General features: G+C 63.3%; 1 protein-coding gene across 1 annotated transcript in view; it reads left to right on the top strand.

Moving 5' to 3' along the window:
• Positions 1 to 20,700, top strand: part of DNAH17 (dynein axonemal heavy chain 17) — an 85,765-nt gene that overhangs the window by 41,465 nt on the left and 23,600 nt on the right. The window contains exons 37-57 of the mRNA XM_045984411.1: positions 174 to 331; positions 758 to 896; positions 1,001 to 1,228; positions 1,577 to 1,714; positions 2,882 to 3,014; positions 3,135 to 3,262; positions 3,973 to 4,121; positions 6,700 to 6,982; positions 7,072 to 7,245; positions 7,472 to 7,679; positions 8,169 to 8,334; positions 9,942 to 10,044; positions 10,748 to 10,895; positions 11,272 to 11,363; positions 11,724 to 11,885; positions 12,366 to 12,530; positions 12,715 to 12,906; positions 15,368 to 15,634; positions 16,840 to 17,001; positions 18,428 to 18,661; positions 19,575 to 19,739. Coding sequence (XP_045840367.1) covers positions 174 to 331; positions 758 to 896; positions 1,001 to 1,228; positions 1,577 to 1,714; positions 2,882 to 3,014; positions 3,135 to 3,262; positions 3,973 to 4,121; positions 6,700 to 6,982; positions 7,072 to 7,245; positions 7,472 to 7,679; positions 8,169 to 8,334; positions 9,942 to 10,044; positions 10,748 to 10,895; positions 11,272 to 11,363; positions 11,724 to 11,885; positions 12,366 to 12,530; positions 12,715 to 12,906; positions 15,368 to 15,634; positions 16,840 to 17,001; positions 18,428 to 18,661; positions 19,575 to 19,739 — 3,594 coding nt within the window. The remainder of the gene's footprint in view (positions 1 to 173; positions 332 to 757; positions 897 to 1,000; positions 1,229 to 1,576; positions 1,715 to 2,881; positions 3,015 to 3,134; positions 3,263 to 3,972; positions 4,122 to 6,699; positions 6,983 to 7,071; positions 7,246 to 7,471; positions 7,680 to 8,168; positions 8,335 to 9,941; positions 10,045 to 10,747; positions 10,896 to 11,271; positions 11,364 to 11,723; positions 11,886 to 12,365; positions 12,531 to 12,714; positions 12,907 to 15,367; positions 15,635 to 16,839; positions 17,002 to 18,427; positions 18,662 to 19,574; positions 19,740 to 20,700) is intronic.

Here is a 20,700-nt window from a genome sequence, read left to right as displayed (position 1 = left end):
GCCTTAGTTCTTAAAACGGTGTGGCAGTCTACATTGTCTCAAAATTTACCTAAAAAGGAAGCGAGACCAGCAGTGTCCTCGGCAAACAGGTGGCCAGAGGCTTCAACGTCCGTGAAGACGGGGCCCGTGGAAGCTGGTCACCCCCACACTGACACCCTGTGCCAACTGTTTAGGTAAAATGTGTTCAAGATGCAATTCGGGCCAAGAAGAAAACGTTCAATTTCCTGGGAGAGACGATCAGCCTCACCCCGACCGTGGGCATTTTCATCACCATGAACCCAGGGTACGCGGGACGCACCGAGCTGCCGGAGAACCTGAAGGCCTTATTCAGGTGTGTGCGCAGAGGAGGGCAGAGGGGGCCCTAAGCTAGAGCGAGCCGGGGGCGAGGGGGGGAGGCCGGGGGGACGAGGTTCCCGAGTTTAGGGGGTCTAGCAGACGGGGCCTCCTTAACGCGTGTACAGCGAGCTTGGCACTCTGCCTTCCTGGGGACGAGGGCCGGTGCCCGCGGAAGGCCGGGTTCAGAGACGAGTGGGTAGAGCAGGTGTAGGGCCTGGCATCAGCCCAGGCAGCGGGTAGAGGGCATCGGCGGAGCAGGGGAAGGGGAGAGGGGGCAGGGGTCCTGGAAGCCCGGCCCCAGGCCCCCGGAATCCTGGTGCTGTGGGCTTCCTGGCACGAGAGGAGTGCGCCCAGCTGATGAGTCGGGGCTGTGGGAAGATGGGGGCGGGAGCCTGAGGCGGACCCTGCTGATCTCCCCCAGGCCCTGCGCCATGGTCGTCCCCGACTTTGAACTGATCTGTGAGATCATGCTGGTGGCCGAGGGCTTCCTGGACGCCCGCCTGCTGGCCAGGAAGTTCATCACGCTCTATACCTTGTGCAAAGAGCTGCTGTCGAAGCAGGTGTGTGTCGGGGCTGCGGGGCGGTGGGGGAGGGTGACTTGGGTGCGCCCCCCGCGGCAGGACGGCTCTGGCCCCAGCTGCCCCTAACCCGGCCCCCTCCCCAGGATCATTACGACTGGGGCTTGCGAGCCATCAAGTCCGTGCTGGTGGTGGCCGGCTCCCTGAAGAGGGGCGACCCCAGCCGGGCAGAGGACCAGGTGCTCATGAGGGCGCTGAGGGACTTCAACATCCCCAAGATCGTGACCGACGACCTGCCCGTGTTCATGGGACTCATCGGGGACCTTTTCCCTGCCCTGGACGTGCCTCGGAAGCGGGACCTGAATTTTGAAAAGGTAGATGCGTCTGGGCCCTTGGGTCGGATGGGCGCCTCGGTGGCTGGGGCAGCCCCGGGCAGGTGGCCGCGTCGGGGAGCTGGTGGTAGTCACACGGCGCGGCTCCCCTGCCGGGAGAAACACCCGGAAGCCACGGACCTCCTTCCAGCCCTGGCCGGCACCTCTTTGGATGCTGGGTGGGGGCAGGTCTCAGGAGGAACCGGGGGATGGGGGGCGGAGGGGCTTCAGGCGCAGACGCGACACAGCCATGCCAGCGGGCCTCCGTTCCCCACGGCGTCTCCCACACACCTGTCGGGACCACGGGTGCTTGCGCCCGTGCCCAGCGCCCCTCCCGTGTGCCCCTCCCAGATCATCAAGCAGAGCATCGTGGAGCTCAGGCTGCAGGCAGAGGACAGCTTCGTGCTGAAGGTGGTGCAGCTCGAGGAGCTGCTTCAAGTGCGCCACTCGGTGTTTGTCATCGGGAACGCGGGCAGCGGCAAATCTCAGGCAAGCCCCACTCCCGTCCACACCGCCGCCCTCCCCGAAGGCCCCGTAGATGCTGGAGGCTCGGCCTCTGTCACCTGCCCACACCCCGGGAGCAGAGGGTGGTGGGGAGAAGGCCCCGGTCCCAGGGATGCGACCCTTCTCCTGGGCTCTCCCCTCTTCCTGCTCCTTCCCCCTGGACAGTAGCCACCTGGCCCTCTACGGCCAGCCCCCCAACTCGCCCTCCTGTCCCCCCGTGTCAGCCCCCAGCCTCCTATCCCCAACTGCCCCCTGCACCTTCTCTCTAGCCCCCATCCTCCTGTCCCCACCTGACCCCCTGTGCCAGGCCCCCACTCTCTGTCCCCACCTGCACCAGCTCCCCACGCCCCTGCCCTCCTGTCCCCACCAGACTCCTGCACCAGACCCCCACTCTCCTGTCCCCACTTGCCCCCTGCACCAGCTCCCCATCCCCCTGCTCTCCTGTCCCCACCTGCCCCCCAATGCCAGCCCCCCCTCCTGTCCCCAGTCCCCTGCCATTACCTGGGCGTGAGGAGAAGCAGGGTGGGGGCCACTTCTACCGTGAGCTGCGACATCGGGAGACTCTGCACCACCAGGGCTGAGCTGGGGGCCCACGGGACGGACCACCGTGTTCTCATTCAAGATCATTTCCGAAGACTAATAACACAGGGGTGCTTACAGCACGTAATTTTTTAAAAGCAGAAACTGTATGAACCCAATCTTCTAAAAGGAGTATGTCCGTGTGTCTGTATTCTCAGGTCTGTACGCACACGTGTACACATGAAACATTCTCCAGTGTCCTTAGAAACCCTTTCCTCCGAGTCGAGGAATCGTGGGTCGTTTCCTTCCCTTCAGGTTCTCTCAGTGGGCACGGATTGCCTTTATCATCAGGAAACTACGGTGAATTTTTCCTGATCGCAGCCTGGTCTCAGGGCACGCAGGGCTCCTCGGTCCACAGACGGCCGGTTGCCGTGCACTCCCCTCCCCTGGGCGCCTGCCGCAGTCAGTCGGGGGCTCCGAACTCACCTGTGTGTCGGCGATGCAGAGGCCCAGAGCAGGAATTCTGCTCAGGCCGCGTCCAGTCCCCGGGAGCCAGGGATGCGGCCTCCCCAGGTGTGGGCGCGGGAGCTGTGGCCTCCGAGCCCCCGGTGACCAATGCACCCCCATGCCCAGGTCCTCAAGTCTCTTAACAAGACCTATCAGAACATGAAGAGGAAGCCGGTGGCCGTGGACCTGGACCCCAAGGCTGTCACCTGTGATGAGCTGTTCGGCATCATCAACCCGGCCACCAGGGAGTGGAAAGACGGTGACGGGGGCCATGGCAGGGTGGGCTGAGTAAGGGCGGGTCCCCAGCAGGTGTCCCAGGCTCACACCAGCCCTGCTCACACCACCCCTGCTCGCTCACACCAGCTCTGCTCACCCACAGGCCTTTTCTCCACCATAATGCGGGACCTGGCCAACATCAGCCACGATGGCCCCAAGTGGATTGTCCTGGACGGGGACATAGACCCGATGTGGATTGAGTCTCTCAACACCGTCATGGACGACAACAAGGTTCGAGGGGCTCCTGGACTCCAGAGCTGAGCCCCAAAGCCGCAGCAGTGGTCCGGGGGCCCAGGATAGGGCAGGGGGCTCATGGGAAGGGTCGCACACCCCACCCACTACACACAACAGACAGACATGCCCGGGACTGGAACCGGAAGGGTGAGGGGCTGCCTGGAACCCCACCTAGAAGGTCATAGTCAAGGGAAAGTTCCCAGTCACCAGACATGTTCCCCGTGGGACACAGCTCCCCGTGCATCCCGTCTGAGATGTGTTGGGGAACGGCGTGGGGGAGGGGCGCAGATACGGAGAACATTCTTGCTCGATTGGCATGTGGCAGGACATCTCATACCTTGGAAGGTGGAAACAGTCTTCAGAAGGATCTAGAAGCAGCTTGAGGAAGTGACTCTCAATTGGCTGGAAGAGGAAGCTCAGGAATCCCGGGGAGAGGCGGGATGGTGGTTTCAGGAAGCAAACAAGATCCCAGTGACGTCCGACACGGCGCCCACCCCCGGGAGTGGTGTCCTCGGGTGGACGGGGGCGGCCGAGGGACTGGGGTCAGGGATGTCTGGGGAAGGCCAGGCCGGGGCCAGCTGGCTGGTGGCGGGCACAGGGGCACGTGTCCCGGCCTTCCTCCTCATCGTTCCGAGACGTCCATGCGACGACCCATCCGGACGACGCACGTCTGGCCCTGGGAACCCACAGGCTGCCTCCCTTCCCAGGTCCTCACGCTGGCCAGCAACGAGCGGATCCCCCTGAACCGCACGATGAGGCTGGTGTTCGAGATCAGCCACCTGCGGACGGCCACCCCCGCCACCGTCTCCAGAGCCGGCATTCTCTACATCAACCCCGCGGATCTGGGCTGGAACCCGTGAGTGCGGTTTTCGTCTTCCCGTTCCAAACTGCCGGAGGAGGACGGGGCTGGGGCCATTTCGGAGTCACCTGTGCGGGCTTGCGCGGTCGCCTGGGGAATACCGCGCGGCTATCCCCGCGCATCGGGTCCCGGCAGCCGGGTGGGGTGGGGTGGGGGGGAGACAGCCACGGGACTGCGCGGCGTGAGGCACGGTGGCGACCCCGTGGCACCGCACACTGGAGCCCGGGGTGGGCGGGGAGGGTCCGGGTCCAAGAGGAGGCGGAATTTGGGCGGACACCTGGCTGGAAAGGGGGTTTTCCAGGAGGACGAAGGCGGCGGGGAGTCTGCCAGGCGAGAACCAGCCTGAACGGGGTGGGGGGCACGGGGCGGCGGGGGCAGGGGCGAGAGCGGGAGGTTGGGGTCCGGGCAGCCGTCAGGTGTCCGTGGACGGAGCGCGAAGCCTGAAGATGCTGTTGGTGGGAAGGGGCCGGCGCAGACCGGCCTGCGGGGCTGCACAGAGACCCTTTCTGGTGTGAAGAGGACAGTGGCCTGTGCCGGACCATGGGTGGCCCCTGGGGACAGAGGGGACAGGAAGGTGTGAGAAGTGTTTGAAATCTTAAGAAACTGATTGGCATTGATTCTGGAGACCCGAATCTACAGTCCGTGGGCAGGGCTGGTTCCTCCCAGAGGCCCCGAGGGAGGGCGTGTCCCAGGCCACCCCTGGCTTCCGGTGGCTCCCCCCCCCCATCCCTGCATCTGTCTCGGCACGGCCACTTTCCTGTCTCTCGAGGTTTTCCCTCAGCCCCGTCTTCTTGAAGGGACAGTTGTCAGACTGGGACCCACCCTAATGCAGGACAGTCTCATGTTGAGATCCTGACCCTGACTACGTCTGTCTGCAAAGACCCTTTTCCAAACGAGGTTACGTCTCCCGGTCTCGGTGGGCCTGTCCTTTGGGAGCCGCTGTTCTGCCCACGACCCCACACGTGAGGGTTCTCGGGGTGCGCAGGCGAGGCAGGAGCTGCGGACACAGGGAGGGAGGAGGGATCGTGGGGCGCGTGGGGGGGCCCCGTGGGGCCGGAAGGAGAGAGCGTGGAGGGAAGCCTTGCACCAGGAGCAGCTCTTGGGGCCCCAGGGGAAGAAGCGAGCAGGCCTTTGGGGACGAGGAGGAGAGAAGTGGAGAGGGTAGGGGATGGGCCCGGGGCCCCCGGGAGAAAGGCAGCTCCCCCAGGGGCGGCAGTGACTGGAGGCCTAGAAACTGCAGAGCACATCCCGGAGCGGGAAGTGAAGCAAGCCTGCCTCTGGGGGCCGGGCAGGAGCCAGGCCGGCTGGGCCTCCCACGTGCGTGTGTCTCCCTGGGCCTGCACTTCCCATCAGAGCCGGTGTGCCCATCTGCTCGCACGGATGACTCTAACCAAGGCACCGTTTCTCACTCGACATGAACACCTTCAGGCGGGAGGCAGAGGCGGCGGGGTACACACAGACTCGCAGCCAGGTTCCATTCTGGAGACCCGCCGTCTCCGGAGTCCGGTCCTAACTGTCCGGGCATGGGGTTACCGCGCTTCGCCCGTGGACGCGAACTGGGGAAAGGATGGCTCTGTGACGGGGGACCGCGCTGGGTGCAATGCAGCAGAGGTTTTAGCTCCGGTTCTCGGTTCTGATCGAGCACAGTAAGGATGGGCCGCCCAAGGCGGGAGCTCGCTCACGGAGAGGCTTGTCCTCGGGGCTGCGGGTGCCGACCCCAGCTTCCTGCTTCTGCTCGGGCCGTCCTGGAAACGACACACTCACTGACCCACGAGGCAGCCAGACCCTAGTTATGGTTTTAGCAGGCCCTTGTGCAGCACTCGTGGTGGGCCAGGCTCCCTCCTTCGGGCTTTTAAACTATCAGCCCAGGTGGTCCTTCGAAATGGGAGTCACTGTTGTCCCTCGCACTTACAGATGACGTGTTGAGTAATTCACCAAGCCACTGTTGGCCACCGTGGAGTGACTCAGGCCCAGGCAGCAGGCTCCAGAGTCTGCGTCCTCACACTTGTGGTGGGCCCCTTCTGGGCAGCCCACTCCAGAGGCAGGTGGGCGCCAGAGAGTGCAACGTGGCTGCTCACGGATGGCCTGTTGCATTAGCTTGGGCTCTTCCACAGAATGTGGCAAATTCAACTCGAACTAGCTAAAGAAAAAGAAAGATTGTCTCAGTTCACCAAGGCAGCTTCAGGCATGGCTGGATCCAGGAGTTAGATGATGTAATGAGGTCCCTATTCCTCTCCTCTTCTCTCCCTTCCTTCCCCTTCCCACCCAGATGATGTCATGAGATCTTCCTCTTCCCCTATGTCCAGCTCTGCTCTCAGCATTGACTTCATTTGGGGCAGCAAAGGGGGTTCCCAGGTGTTCTAAGCTTACAGCACCCCCATAGCTAGAATGCTAGAGAAAGAGCCCACCCCCTCCCCAGCCCCACACACTTGTCGGGCTCTCATAAGCTCTACGTCTGGCCCCATCACCAGGCGGGAACCACGTAGAGACACCAGGGGTGTTCGGCCAGGGGAGGGAGGCCGGGCAGACCCAAGAGGGTGGTCCCAGCACCCAGCGCCTCCCCGTCTGCCCTCAGGGTGGTGAGCAGCTGGATCGAGAGGCGCAAGGTGCAGTCGGAGAAGGCCAACCTGACGATCCTCTTTGACAAGTACCTGCCCACGTGCCTGGACAAGCTGCGGCTCGGGTTCAAGAAGATCACGCCCGTTCCTGAGATCACCGTCACCCAGATGATCCTGCACTTGCTCGAGTGCTTCCTCACGGAGAAGAGCGCGCCGCCCGACTCCCCCAAGGAGCTGTACGAGCTCTACTTCGTGTTTGCCTGCTTCTGGGCATTCGGGGGGGCCATGTTCCAGGACCAGGTGAGCAGCCGGGCGCACGGGAGCCCGCCGCCCGCCAGAGGTCCCCGCCGCCCCAAGCTGGGCCCTGCTTGGTTCTCATTCTTCGACAGCTTGTGGATTACCGGGTCGAGTTCAGCAAATGGTGGGTCAACGAGTTTAAAACGATCAAGTTCCCCTCGCAAGGGACGATCTTTGACTACTACATCGATCCGGACACGAAGAAGTTCCTGCCGTGGACAGACAAGGTGCCTGCCTTTGAGCTGGACCCGGACGTCCCCCTGCAGGTAACTTGCCCCGGACAAGTGACTGTTGACGGACGACTTCGGGGCAGGACTCCTGCTCCGCGACGGGCGACCGAACACAAACGCTTCCACAGCAGGGCCTCCCGCGTCAACCGGAGACGCGACAAACCGGTCGGGTCCCTGAATGAGTTGGAAGGGGGACATCGGAGGCGCCGTGTGCCTGAGGATCACGGCTCCCCCTTCCCCTGCGGTCCTCCCGCCCCCCCAGGCCTCTCTGGTGCACACCACAGAGACCATCCGAATCCGGTACTTCATGGACCTGCTCATGGAGAAGTCGTGGCCGTTGATGCTGGTGGGGAACGCGGGCACGGGCAAGTCCGTGCTGATGGGGGACAAGCTGGACAGCCTCAGCACCGACGACTACCTGGTGCAGGCCGTGCCCTTCAACTTCTACACCACCTCCGCCATGCTGCAGGGTGGGGGCCGCGGCCGTGCAGGGGGGCAGGGTGGGGGGCAAGGCCCACGGTGGGTCCCTACAGCCCAGCCTGGACACCCCCGGCCACGCTCATCCCACGTGGCTGACCCCGGGCCCCCACATTCCCCATGACCCCTTCTCACCGAAGACCCAGGGACTGGCCGGGGTCCTGTTCCCTTGCCACAGCCCCTCCGCCGGCCGCGAGCCACAGAGCAGGGGGGAGTAGGAGCTCCCGGGCAGATCCACAGGAGCCTCTGCCGCAGTCGGTCTGGGGTGGCCCCAAGGTTGTCCAGCTGGAAGGTTCCGGCCGCCTTGACCTTGGCCCCTCCATGCCCACGGCTCCTTTGCTCCTGGGGGCGATGGAAGTCGAGGGTCCCCTCCCGGGCCACTCCCTCAGCCACGGCCTCCGGTGCTGGGGACCCTGGGCCCAGCAGGACCTCCCAGCAGGATGTTGCAGGGACGGTGATGGCCAATCGGATCCTTTCTGTAGGGGTTCTTGAGAAGCCACTGGAGAAGAAATCCGGGAGGAACTACGGCCCCCCAGGCACCAAGAAGCTCATCTACTTCATCGACGACATGAACATGCCCGAGGTGGACAAGTACGGGACAGTGGCCCCCCACACACTCATTCGGCAGCACATGGACCACGGGCACTGGTGAGTGGGCAGGGAGGGGGCCCGGGCAGGGAGCAGGACCGTGACACAGAAAACGAGGGGGGCACCCCAGAGCTGGAGGGTGTATCAGGTCTCCCCTTCACCCATCAGTTAGGCCCCGGGCTGGCAGCCATGGCCAAGGGCACCCACGGAGGGAGGACAGACAGGTCCCTCCCCATCAAGGGTCCATCTGGCAGAGGAGACAAAGAGGTACAGTCGGACAGTCGGGGGAGCTCTGAGGGAGCCCCCCAGCACGGGCCCAGAGCAGTCCCCCGGCGGGGACAGAGACAGGCCTGGGGAGGCCGCCCTGCTCCTGAGAGCTCAAGGCAACATCAGGACTGGCCGCGGGATGGACTCTGGAGGGACAGCATCCCGAGCAGAGCAGATGCCACACACAGAGGCCCGGGGGGGGAAGCATGGCCCGAGGAGGACCCGGCGTGGCTGGAGTGTGGAGCCAGACAGAGAGAACGCTCGGGACAGCTGCAGCCAGACCTCCAGACACGTGCCGGCCCCAGAAGCAGCAGAGAGCCACATGTGGCCTGTTTACAGCTGTGGTTCGGAAAGACCAGAACAAACTTCTGTTCGGTTAACCTACATGTGTCTTGACACAACGGTCCTCTAATGACCTGGCCAGTGGCCCGGGCCAAACCTGGGGGTTTGGGGACTGAAGGAACCCAAGAACTCCCATTGGAAATCAGACCACGGAGGCAGAGAGGGGTTCACAGGGTCAAGGCCACCTGCTGAGCTCAGGGGCAGTAGGAAGCTGGGAAGGTCAGCAGTGAGGCAGGGGCAGGGGTGTGGGGACAGGGTGTCAAGGACCACTCCCTAGGGGATGTGACGGAACCAGACGGAGGGGTCTGGCCCCAAGCAGGCACTGAACGTGATGTGGGATGGCCCCCTTCCAGGACCATGTCCCCCAAGGCTCGGGACAGCCCAGCCACCTGAGGCCCCTCACTCACACACGCTCACAAGCCCCCGCACACACAAACGTAACGGGGGTCAGAGGAAGGGGGACGAGGACTTGCCGTGTCTGAGACTGACGGCAGGCCGGCGTCCAGCGCGTGCAAGGAATTCCTAGGAGCCGACAAGAACAGGCAACAGCTCCCGACGGAAAAAAACACAATGGGGGGAACCCCCACGGGTCAGACGTGCAGGGAAAACGCTTTATGATCTTGAAGGGGCTCTGAGTTCCTGCAAGAGCCATCAAGGAACGACCCCGCCTACGTGATGACCCCGGTCACCCAGGACGTGAGGACAACGGGGCAGACATCTGCTGAGCACTGGCCCTATTCAGGGGTCCTAAGTGTGTCTTGGTGCATTAGCTCGGTCGCTCCTCATCGTGACCCAGGGGCCTGGGGCGTGGTCGCCTTGCCCGGGGTCCCCCCGCCCGGGGTCCCCCCCCGCACGGTGGCAGAGCTGGGATCCGACTCACACCCGCACCCTGAGCCACTACGATGCCTCCCATTTCAAACTTTTCTTGAGACCATGAAGCAAAATTGGCCGTTGTACCTCTAAGCGATACGCCAGGAATGACCGGGGGCGGGCGGGGGTGCCCGGGGAGGGCTCCCCCAGGCTGGCGGCACCACGCGGCTCCCGCCTCCCCCGCGCAGGTACGACAGGCAGAAGCTGACGCTGAAGGACATCCATAACTGCCAGTACGTGGCCTGCATGAACCCCACCTCTGGCTCCTTCACCATCGACCCCAGGCTCCAGGTAGGCGGGCATCACGCTGGTTTGCCGGCCGCTCTGGGCTAGAGACACACTTTGGCACAAGAAAATAAAAGCATTGATTCGGGGCGCTGTCAGGGCTGCGGGCCAACGCTCTCCGGAGAACCCCTTCCCCTTGCGGCTTGCGTGCGTCGGGGGGCTCCCCGGGGCAGCGAGACAGGAGCCAGCCACCCCCGGGACCCCACAGGGCTGCCCGAGTTAGCCAGTGCAAGTCTGGGCGTCCTGTCAAATGTGAATTTCAGATCAACAACAAACCCTCGGCTGGAACAAGCATGTCCGGTGCGGTGTCCGGGACACGCCGGTACCGAAAACAATGACTTGTTGTGTGTCTGAAACTCAGACTTCACAGGATATCCTGGATCGCCCCTGCGACCCCACCCCAGCAGGACCTCCCCGCTGAAGTATCAAGCAGACGGGGACCGAGAATAGACCAGGCCTGGGCCGAGACACTCTCTCGCCTCCGCCAGAACGTGGCCAGAGAGCGTGCTGTGTGGATCTGGCGGTTTGGGACACGATCAATACTTGATGGGGTTTTAGCACAAGGAGGACACCTGTCCGTTCTGACCACGCCCACATGCCCCTCGGGGCCGTGGGCGGGGTCTGCCCCCTCACCCCCCACCAGAAGGCAGCCCCGGCCACAGGCTGGGCCCCGCGGGCGGCCTGATGGGGTTCGTCTTGTTCCGGGCAGCGCCACTTCTGCGTGTTTGCCGTGAGCTTCCCGGGCCAGGAGGCCCTCACCACCATCTACAGCACGATCCTGGCCCAGCACCTGGCCTTCCGCTCGGTCCCCATGGCGGTCCAGAGGATGAGCAGCCAGCTGGTGGCCGCGGCCCTGGGTAAGCTGGCCAGCCGCAGCCCCCGCCTGCGCACCCAGCCGGCGGCTCTGTGGGCCCGATGGCTTCTTCATCCACCCCCCGGCCGGTGTTTTATTCATACTTCCAAATCAGTACTTTTAAAGGAGGCTGTGTTTCAGCAGGAGATACTGTGAAATCCGACTGCTTGAGGGGAAGGCAGGGGTAGGAAACTCAGCGCACAAACGGGATCGACGCGTCAGCAGAGCAGCAAACCTCCCCCCGAGGCAGCTGCGCAGATTTCTTCCCTCAGTTGTCACGATTTCCTCGTACATTTGCTCTAGAGGCCGTGCCCGAAGCTCTGTACTTCCCGAGGCCGTTAAGAGCCCCTAAGAATCGACGTATCTCTTTCCTGTAACAGCCCTGCACCAGAAAGTCACGGCAACATTCCTCCCCACGGCCATTAAGTTTCACTACGTCTTCAACCTCAGGGATCTCTCCAGTATTTTCCAGGTACTGCGCTTAGCGCCCTGTTAACGGCTGAGCCAGGACTGGACAGGGGCAGGCTTGCCGCAGATCCCCAGCCTAGAACCCACTGAGTCTGGCTCCCCGCCTTGGTCACACTCCCTTGTCCCTTCTCCACTATCGTCCCCCTCAGAGAAGGAAGCCCTTGGTTCTGTCTCAGGAGAACCCCCTCCCCCACACCCCTCCCCACGACACACCCTCCAGCCTCCAGGATGTGCATGGGCTTGGCCAGCGGTGGCTTCCTTGGCTTGACAAATCACTGTCTGGGCAAGTGGCCACCCTCTTGAACAGCCCTTGGCTGGCCTTCGTAGCGCAGCTAAAGTCGCTGACCACCTGCGTCTGGGGCAGGGAATCTTGTTCTCCACACTGGAGATCCTGAGAACACCGCTCGACCTGGTCCGCCTCTGGCTGCATGAAGCTGAGAGAGTGTACGGAGACAAAATGGTTGACGAGAAAGACCAGGAAACGCTGCACAGGGTCACCATCGCTTCCACCAAGAAGTTCTTTGATGTGAGTCAAGCCACCAAGTCCCTCTGATGAGCCTGGAGAGGCTCCCAGGGGACAGAGTACCTGGGGTCAACAATAAGGCCAGTCCTCTTGGAAGGGCCCCCACGTGAGGACGGGAAGGTCCACACTGAGTCCCAAGAAATGACTGTCACGTGAGTGTGGGTCTGAGGGACAAGGGACTGACTCCTCAGTAGGTCGGGAGGTGAGGGCTTCCATCCGTCCATTTGGGGCAGAGAAAGGGCTGGGTGGATCCGTGTGCTCCGTTGGTGTGTCCCGGGCTCTCTTGGCAGATGCCTGTTTTCCTCCTGATGCGTGGGCACGGGACCGTCCCACTGGGACTGCGGGTAGCAGAGCCCGGCCTCCCGTGGCTCGGGCCATGAAGACGTGGCCCCACATCCTGGGCCCAAATTGCGCCAGCGCTGCCTCCAACGACCCGCGTGTCCGCGGCGGCCAGCAACACGTGCGCCTCCCGCTCACCTCCAGGATCTTGGCGACGAGCTCCTTTTCGCCAAACCAAATCTCTTCTGCCACTTTTCTCACGGGATCGGTGAGCCCAAATACCTCCCCGTAACCAACGTGGCTCATCTGAACAAGCTCCTGGTGGACGTCCTGGACAGTTACAACGAAGTCAACGCAGCCATGAACTTGGTGAGCAGGGCTGAGCTGACGGCCCGGGCGACGGGCCGGCCGGGACCCAGCTCTCCCGTCCTGTCTCATTAGGAACATCTTCCTGGCGCTCTGGGGCCGCGTGACTCGCCGCCAGCAGGGCCCGGGCTGGGAGGAGGGTCTGCGCCGCGGGAGGGCAGCCGAGGCTTCTCTCTGGCCTCCGCAGGTGCTGTTCGAAGACGCGGTGGCTCACATCTGCCGGATCAGCCGCATCCTGGAGCTGCCCCGCGGGAACGCCCTGCTGGTGGGCGTGGGCGGCAGCGGCAAGCAGAGCCTCTCGCGCCTGGCCGCCTACATCAGCGCGCTGGAGGTGTTCCAGATCACCCTCAAGAAGGGCTACGGGATCCCAGACCTCAAGGTGAGCCGCGGCTTTCGTCAAGCTGCCCTTGGCTGGGAGGCGGGGAGGGGCGCAGAAATCTCACCACTCGCGCGTCACGCACACACAAAGTGCACATCACCGCGGGTCCTCATACAAAGGAAGGGCCAGGACACACGTTGGCCAGTGCCCACGCCCAGGTGGCAAAGGCGAGAGGACGCGTGGTGTCCGTTCCCGCTGGGCACAAGTCCGCAGAGGCAGCCCGGACAAAAGCGAAGGCCCCGGTTCCTGTCCCCGGTCCCGGGGCGGTTCTGTGCCATGCCCCGTTGGCCCGATTAAATAATTCAGGGCTGTTACTGGGTCTCTAACGACCAACGTGGATTCGGGAAGGCTGCTTTTTGAATTAATTAAACATTAGCGTAAACAGGTCTCCCGTCCCCAAGGTATGCCGCCAAGGCTTTTTATTGATTTTTTTTTTCCCGAAAATTTGCTCTGTCAGGGAACTGTGTGCTCGTCAAACATGATTAGCCCAGAACAAATCACCGTAGCGTTTCAGATTGGAGCGGGGATTGATTCGACCACATTCCACGGGCCCGTCTCTCTGCATCAGGGCCCGGACCGCTGCCGCGGGCCAGGACAGTGCCAGAGTTGGCGGGATCCTCCCCATCGTGGGCGGGCAGGTTCGGCGGGGTGATCTGGAGCCGTGCCAGAGCACAGCGTCCTGGGTCCTCTGCAGAGGAGGTGGCCTGCTGGCAGAGGTCCCGGGAAGGACAGTGGGGATGACGGCCTGCCAGCAACCCAGGTGGGCTGAGCCGGGGACCACAGCCTCCAGATCAGCATCTGCCTTCTGGGTGTCATCGTGCCCAGAGGATGCTGCTCTTCCTAACACAGGGCTAGCCAATGCGTTTTTTAAGTCCCTGCCTTAAGGGAAAGATCTCGCTATGTGGGGGTTCTCCCAGACGCTGCCTCCTGGCCGGGATCAGCCAGCTTAGCCGACCAGCATCGTTCTCACTGATATCCTGAGGGCGCTCAAGGCCAGCTAGGATCCTCACACCAGAGCTGTATCGTCTCACGGGGTTTTCTGGGCTGGAAAGTTTCTCGTCTATTAACCAGATCGTGCTGGGTTACTGTTACGCCTGCGTCCTGCCCTATGCTCTGTCCCTGCGCAGATGCCGTTCCCGGCTTGTCACTCTAGGGCCAGTGGTGAGCGTTGTTGAGTCTGAGTGGTGTTATGCTGCTCATAGAATAGCCACGCCGAGGCCTGTCCTCAGTCCCCACACGGAGCCGTTTCATGCTCTCTCTGTCCTTGGTGGAGCAGCAGGTGTGGCTGAGAAGGAAGGAAGGAGGCAGGGTAGGCCGGTAGGCCTTGCACCGTGCTGTCAGGGGCGTGACCTTGTTATACAGTCCACTGCATAAGCTGTGGGTGCCTGCTGGAGGTTAGGGATGCGGCAGGAAGGGGTCAGGAACCGCCCTCGAGGCACCCTGCGAGCCGCGGGGAAAATCCGGGACTTGGTCCCCAGGAAACGAGGGGCCGTCACGTGGTTGAGCAGAGAGAACCAGGACTGGGAGCATCCCAGAACCAAGTAGAGGGCGGTTTGAGGGCCAGTAGGGAGAGGTGGAAAAACCCAGTGACCCCATGAAGGCTGGGACGGGAGAGTATAGTGAGGGGCGGTGGGAGAGCAGCTCTGGGGACCTCCTGGCCCTGCCCCCATCACTGCCGACCCCAGACTCACCCAGATGCCGGTGATCCCTGACCTCTTCCTTCTCAAGCAGGTGGTGTGGGGAGTGGGGAAGGGACCCGCCGCTGCAGCCGAGCTGACAGTGACCAGCAGGGTCCGCCAGGCAGGAAACGGGGACGGGACGGAACCGCGCTGGGGGCCGAGGGCGGCCGAGTCACAAGTGCCAGGAGGAATGCGGTCACGAACGCTGCTCCGCATCGGGGGTGTCTAAGGAATCGGGGGGAAAGGGAGGACACGTTGAGGGGTTGGGAGGTGCTGGGAGGTGGGAGGTGGAGACACTGGATGGCCCGCAGCCTAGGAAGGTGGGGATACGGGGGTGGCCAAGGGGAAAACAAACATGGCCCATGGGGCTTACGGAAAACCCAGACATCCCGGAGAGCAAGTCGTCAAGCCCCTCATGGGCGCGTCACTCGTGGGACGGCCGCGCCAGACGTTCTGCGTGCAAACCTGTGTGCGGCGCGTGTGCGCGGGCGCGTCCTGGAGAACGGCCGCTCTCGGAGCCGCTGTGCACCGCGCTTCCCTTTTTCCCTTTTTACTGCTCTCCTTCATGTGTCCCGTATCCTCCCGGCACCACCACGCAGCCCTCCGTGAGCTGCTGCTTTAAACCCCACTAGGGACGGGACAGGCCTCGCGTAGGGACTGCGCGGAGCAGAGACCTCTTCTAGGGTCTCCGAGGTTCTGTGTTTTTCTCCTCCTCCTTTCTTGGTGGCGAAACGGACCTGACGCACCATGTACCGCTGTGACCGTGTCCTGCTTGGGTCCAGGTCGACCTGAGCGCGCAGTACGTGAAGTCCGCGGTGAAGAACGTCCCCTCGGTGTTCCTGATGACAGACTCGCAGGTGGCCGAGGAGCAGTTCCTGGTGCTGATCAACGACCTGCTGGCCTCGGGGGAGATCCCGGGGCTGTTCGCGGAGGACGAGGTGGAGAACATCATCGCCTCCATGCGGCCGCAGGTGAAGGCCCTGGGCGTGACCGACACGCGGGAGGCGTGCTGGAAATTCTTCATTGAGAAAGTGCGCAAGCAGCTTAAGGTAGGAGCCGCCGTCCTCACGGCGTCCGGGGACCGTCCCCGGGCCCAGCGCGAGGCTCGCGTCCGTCCGTCTGGGCGCACACCCCACACACACGAGGTTGAGTAGACGAGCAAGCACGCCCTCTCAGGGAAACTGGCCTCAACTCCCCCTCAGGCACCCCCACCGGTACCCCCATCAGACTGAGGGCACTGCGGGTCCTCTCCTCCCTTCTCTCAGGGTCCGAGCAACGGTGCCGCCCCTGGGAGGGTCCACCCCCCCATAGCTGTTCTAGGACCTGCGGGCTACCGTTGCCCCGGCTCGACGCAAACAAAGCGGGTTTCCTCTCCAGCTCCCCCGTCAGGGTTACGCAGTCCCACCGGTGGCTACGGTTCGGGGGCTGAAGGAGACCCTGACGGGTGCGCCTGTGCCCTTCTCCTCCTCCGGGGCCCGGCCCTTCGTCCGTGAAACAGCTGCCTCCAGCGAGCCGGCTTCGCCACCCAGGAAGAAGGGGCTGCGGAGGGCTGCAGAGGGCGCCGGGGTGGCTCAGTGGGTTAAAGCCTCTGCCTTCAGCTTAGGTCATGATCCCAGGGTCCTGGGATCGAGCCCCGTGTCGCATCGGGCTCTCTGCTCAGCGGGGAGCCTGCTTCCCTTCCTCTCTCTCTGCCTGCCTCTCCGCCTACTTGTGGTCTCTGTCAAATAAATAAATAAAATCTTTTAAAAGAAAAAGAAGAAGAAGAAGGGGCTGCGGAACAAGGAGGGGCCCGCGTGGCCAAGGCTAGTATGTGGCCGGCACAAAGGGCCCCCCGGGCCTATGTGCGCTGAGCACCGTCTGCAGTTGGGGTCCCAGGGAGTCCCAGGCTGTCTGGGGATGAGTCCCCATCTTGGGGGCCTAGAGGAGGCTCTGTGTCCCTGGGAACCGGCCCTGCTGAAGGGACGGTACCCCTCCCTGTCCTCGGGCCTCGTCTGCCCACTCTGTCCTTCCCCCCCGCCTTTCTCGTCGCCCGCTGCGGGGCCCATGTCAGAAGGCTTGGTGTCCTCTGCACTCCTCCATGCCTCGCGAGGGCCGTGGAGTCAGCAGAACATTCACCAGTTGCGACAGAAACCCAGAGCCGGGGCGCCCCACAGACAGACATGTGGGAACAGATAGCCGGGAGCTCTCTGCCCGAGGGAGCCTGGTCCTCAGCACCACCGTCCCCGCGAGCAGCTCCTCTGTGTCCCGCCTCCAGGTGATCCTGTGTTTCTCCCCCGTGGGCTCCATCCTGCGTGTGCGGGCAAGGAAATTCCCTGCCGTCGTCAACTGCACGGCCATCGACTGGTTCCACGAGTGGCCAGAAGACGCCCTGGTGTCTGTGAGCGCGCGCTTCCTCAAGGAAACCGAGGGCATTCAGGTAAGTCACTCTGCCCGGCCTCCGTGCTCAGTGCTGGGGTTCCCCAGGAGAGGAGAGGGGAGGGGACGGGAGGGTCTGCGGGACCCTCTGCCTCCAGGGCCTGGTGCAAAATTTAAGAGGGGTGAGGGGCAGGTGTGACCTCGGGAACCAAGACCAGTGATGTCTGAATGCAATACTGAAAAATCACAATTAACGCTGAATAATACACAGTGAACAAAACTGTAAACAAAGACAAGCTGCTCGGTGTTGGTTTCACGGCCGGGGACACCCATCTCAACCAGCTGGGGGTGCCCTGCCCCATCCCGGCTGGGTCAGGAGGGCCAACACCGTGTCCCAACAGACGGAGCACGGCAGGCTTCAAACACAGCAGCTGATCAGGGTTGCTGGGAGCACCAAGGTCCTCCTGCCGCGGGCTCTGACCCGGCTCTGCTCGGGCACCCCCGTCCCCTGCGTCCTGCCCCCGCTATAGGCCGGGACAAGTCTGATGGGTGCCGGGGTTTCTTTCGTCGGAATGTGGTGCCCCCGTTCGCTGCTGGAGCTCATTGCTGGCCTTGAGATGGTCGTTAAACTCTGAGCCAGCCCATGGGATGGACGAGCAGCCCCGCGACACCTCAGACTTGGTTATCGCGTTTTACTTACTGTGAACACGTATTGGTTATGAAGTAGGATAAAATAAACCTGAAATGAATGTTTCCCCCTAGTTGTAGAGGCGGGTAAAACCCCGCTTGTCATGGCTGGAGTGCCCACATTCGGGACGGGCCGTTCCTAGGAACACTGCCATTCCCGCGTTTCACCAGGGGCAGGGGGTGGGCACGGACGTGGGTGTCCAGCCCCCAAGACATCGGCCTTCTAAGATCGGGGCATGGCCTCACCGCTGGCACCAGGCAGGGCCACAGGGTCGATGCCCAAGAAGGGGCAGGCGCTGGGTGAACACATCCCCAACTCAACTCCAGTTACGGTTGGCGTCACTTGGACGGTTCCTGGGACACAGCCCGCAGGCAGGTGGGGCAGCCCAGATGACCCGGGATGGGAAGAGAGCTGCTGAACCCCAGGACGCAGCTCAGGAAACGTGCGTAAATGCTTGCTGGATGGCTGGGTGGCTCGAACATGCTGTCCGGCCCTACACTTCCCCAGGGTCGCAAGAGGGTGAGTCAGGGAGAGTCAGGGAGAGACGATCACAGGAATAATGCCGTGTCCTGTCCCTGGCGCTTAGCCAGGCCCGGGCTGGAGCACGGTCACCAGCGCCCCGGGCTGCCTCTGCGGGCACTGCTGTCTTGGTTTAGCGAGGTCCCGGCGAGGGAGGGAAACCCCGCCTTGCTGACTCGCGGTGGCCAGCAGCCTCCTCCCCACCCCACCCCCCCACCAGCAGGAGTGGGGTCGCTCCCACCAGGGAACAGGGAACGAACGGCCCGTCTCTCCTTTGCAGCCAGAAGTCAAGGCCTCCATCAGCCTCTTCATGGCCTACGTGCACACGACGGTCAACGACATGTCCAAGGCATACCTGGCCACGGAGAGACGCTACAACTACACCACACCCAAAACCTTCCTGGAGCAGATCAAACTGTACCAGAGCTTGCTGGCCAAGAAGAGAACGGAGCTGGTGGCCAGGATCGAGAGGCTGGAGAACGGCCTGATGAAGCTGCAGAGCACGGCGTCCCAGGTAGGGCCAGCAGGGGCGCGGCTGGCGGGTCCCAGAGCCTCCCCCCAGGTGAGAGAAACTGGACTCCCGCCTTGGAGAAAGTGCCGTTCCCAAACCACGGAGAACACGTGGCTTCACTATAGAAAACGGGCTCACCGCGCTTTGGCAATGCTGACGTCATCGTGCTGGACGCTTTTACGTGGGGGCCCAAGTCCAGGGGGATCTGTGTCCGTGACCACGCGCTCATTCCCAGACGCCTTGCACGCTGTGGTGCCCTGATGGAAAAACTTTGACCACCCAGTTTTCTTCCTGGCTTTAGGTGCCCTCCCTCGTGCAGCGCCCGGCCCCATCACCTTCACTGCCCACTGTTGGTGTCCCCGAGGGAGCCTGCAATATAGCCCCCCGACCCCGTGCCCCTGCCCCGGTGTGACCCCGCACAGCTGGGCCTGCCCCTCCTCTGCCCCCAGGGAGACTGGGCCCATGAACCACAGTCAGGCCAGTGTGACCCTACGGCAGGCAGCGTGGCAAGGGTCAAGGCCACCCCTGTGGGGCGTGCAGTGGGGAGGACGGTAGGGGGTGTCCCAGGAAGACAGAGCTTGGCGGGGCCGAACAGGACCACTCCTGCCCAGACAGCTCTCACGGAAAGGAACAGGGAGAAGCCCAGTCAAGCAGGCCGCTGCTTCCCCCCAGATGAACCCTCCAGACACAGTCCTGTTATGGTGACTGAGGGGCGTCCTTGTGGGAGAAACCATCAAGAATGGGACGGCATAGCCCACGCTGTCACTCCTCACCTGCACTCCCTCCCACCGGGCACAGCCAAGGGCGACACGGCCCCGGGTGGCACGGCCCCGGCCCAAGCTTTCGGTGCCGCCCCGCCGGCCCGTGCGCGGCTGCCGGGGCCCACGCCCGCCATCACTTGCTGTCCCTCCCCCAGGTGGATGATTTAAAAGCCACGCTGGCGATTCAGGAGGCCGAACTCAAGCAGAAAAACGAGAATGCGGACAAGCTGATCCACGTGGTGGGCGTGGAAACCGAGAAAGTGAGCAAAGAGAAAGCCGTGGCGGACGAGGAAGAGGCCAAGGTCGAGGTCATCAACAAGGTGCGTGGACGAGCCCGGCTCCCGAGGCTCCCAGCGCAGCGGCGCGGCTCTGCCGGCCCGGCCTCCCCCACTGGGCGCCCAGCGCCGCCTCCAGGGGCAGGCAGAGCCGGGATCCGAGTGGGACCCACGTCCACTCCCACACTGTGACCTCTGTGGCCTCCGAGGCCGCACGCAGCCGTTCACATCCAGGCGCCGTCTCTCTCCAACCCTGCTTCTAGAAGTGCCTCCCCTCGGGGGCTGGGGGCTCCACGGAAGAAGCTGGCGAGTCCCACACCTTCTGGGCCCATTCCTGCAGTCGTGCCCCAAACTGTCCTTAGAGTCGGGGGCTGGATGGACCCTTCCACGGTGCTTTGCAGAGACCCTGTCCCTTCTATCCTCCCTCCTCCGAGCCCAGCAAAGCCCCCACCACTGAAGCTCTTCTTACTGATAGAACCAACGTCTCTGTGCTTGGGGGCTCAGAGGCTCGGAGGGATCCTTCAGGACCCAAGGAGGGAGCGCACGCATGCACCAAGATACCCTCACTTCCTACCGGGGAGAGGGAGCCCTACCTCCAAAATGGTCCATTTCCGGACAGATGGCACAACGAAGGCCTCAGAGCCGGTGGCGCGGGGTCCACGTGGCCTCGGGTCTTCCCTCCAATGCCAGAAGCTGGGGCCCATCGGCACCCGTTCCCGTTCCAGAACCCCAAGGCCGCGGCTCCGGAGCAGCTTCTTCCAGCCTGAGTGCTGGGGGCAGGGAGGAGGAAGGCGGGGGGAGGCACAGCACAGGCAGGAAGGGGAGCACAGAGCACAGCCCTGCTCCATCACAGGGGTCACGCCTCCCTGCCCGGGCTTCACTCCCACCCGTGCTCCCTCGCCGCCGCCGAGGGCTCCGGTACACATACACACGCACGCACGCATGCACACACGCACACGCACGCAAACACTTGCATGCAGCAAGCCCCCCCCCACACACACTGATC

Source organism: Meles meles, chromosome 18, assembly GCF_922984935.1.
Source record: "Meles meles chromosome 18, mMelMel3.1 paternal haplotype, whole genome shotgun sequence".
NCBI classification, from domain to species: domain Eukaryota; kingdom Metazoa; phylum Chordata; class Mammalia; order Carnivora; family Mustelidae; genus Meles; species Meles meles.
Note: the sequence above shows the minus strand (reverse complement) of the source record. Positions and strands in the feature narration are given on the sequence as shown.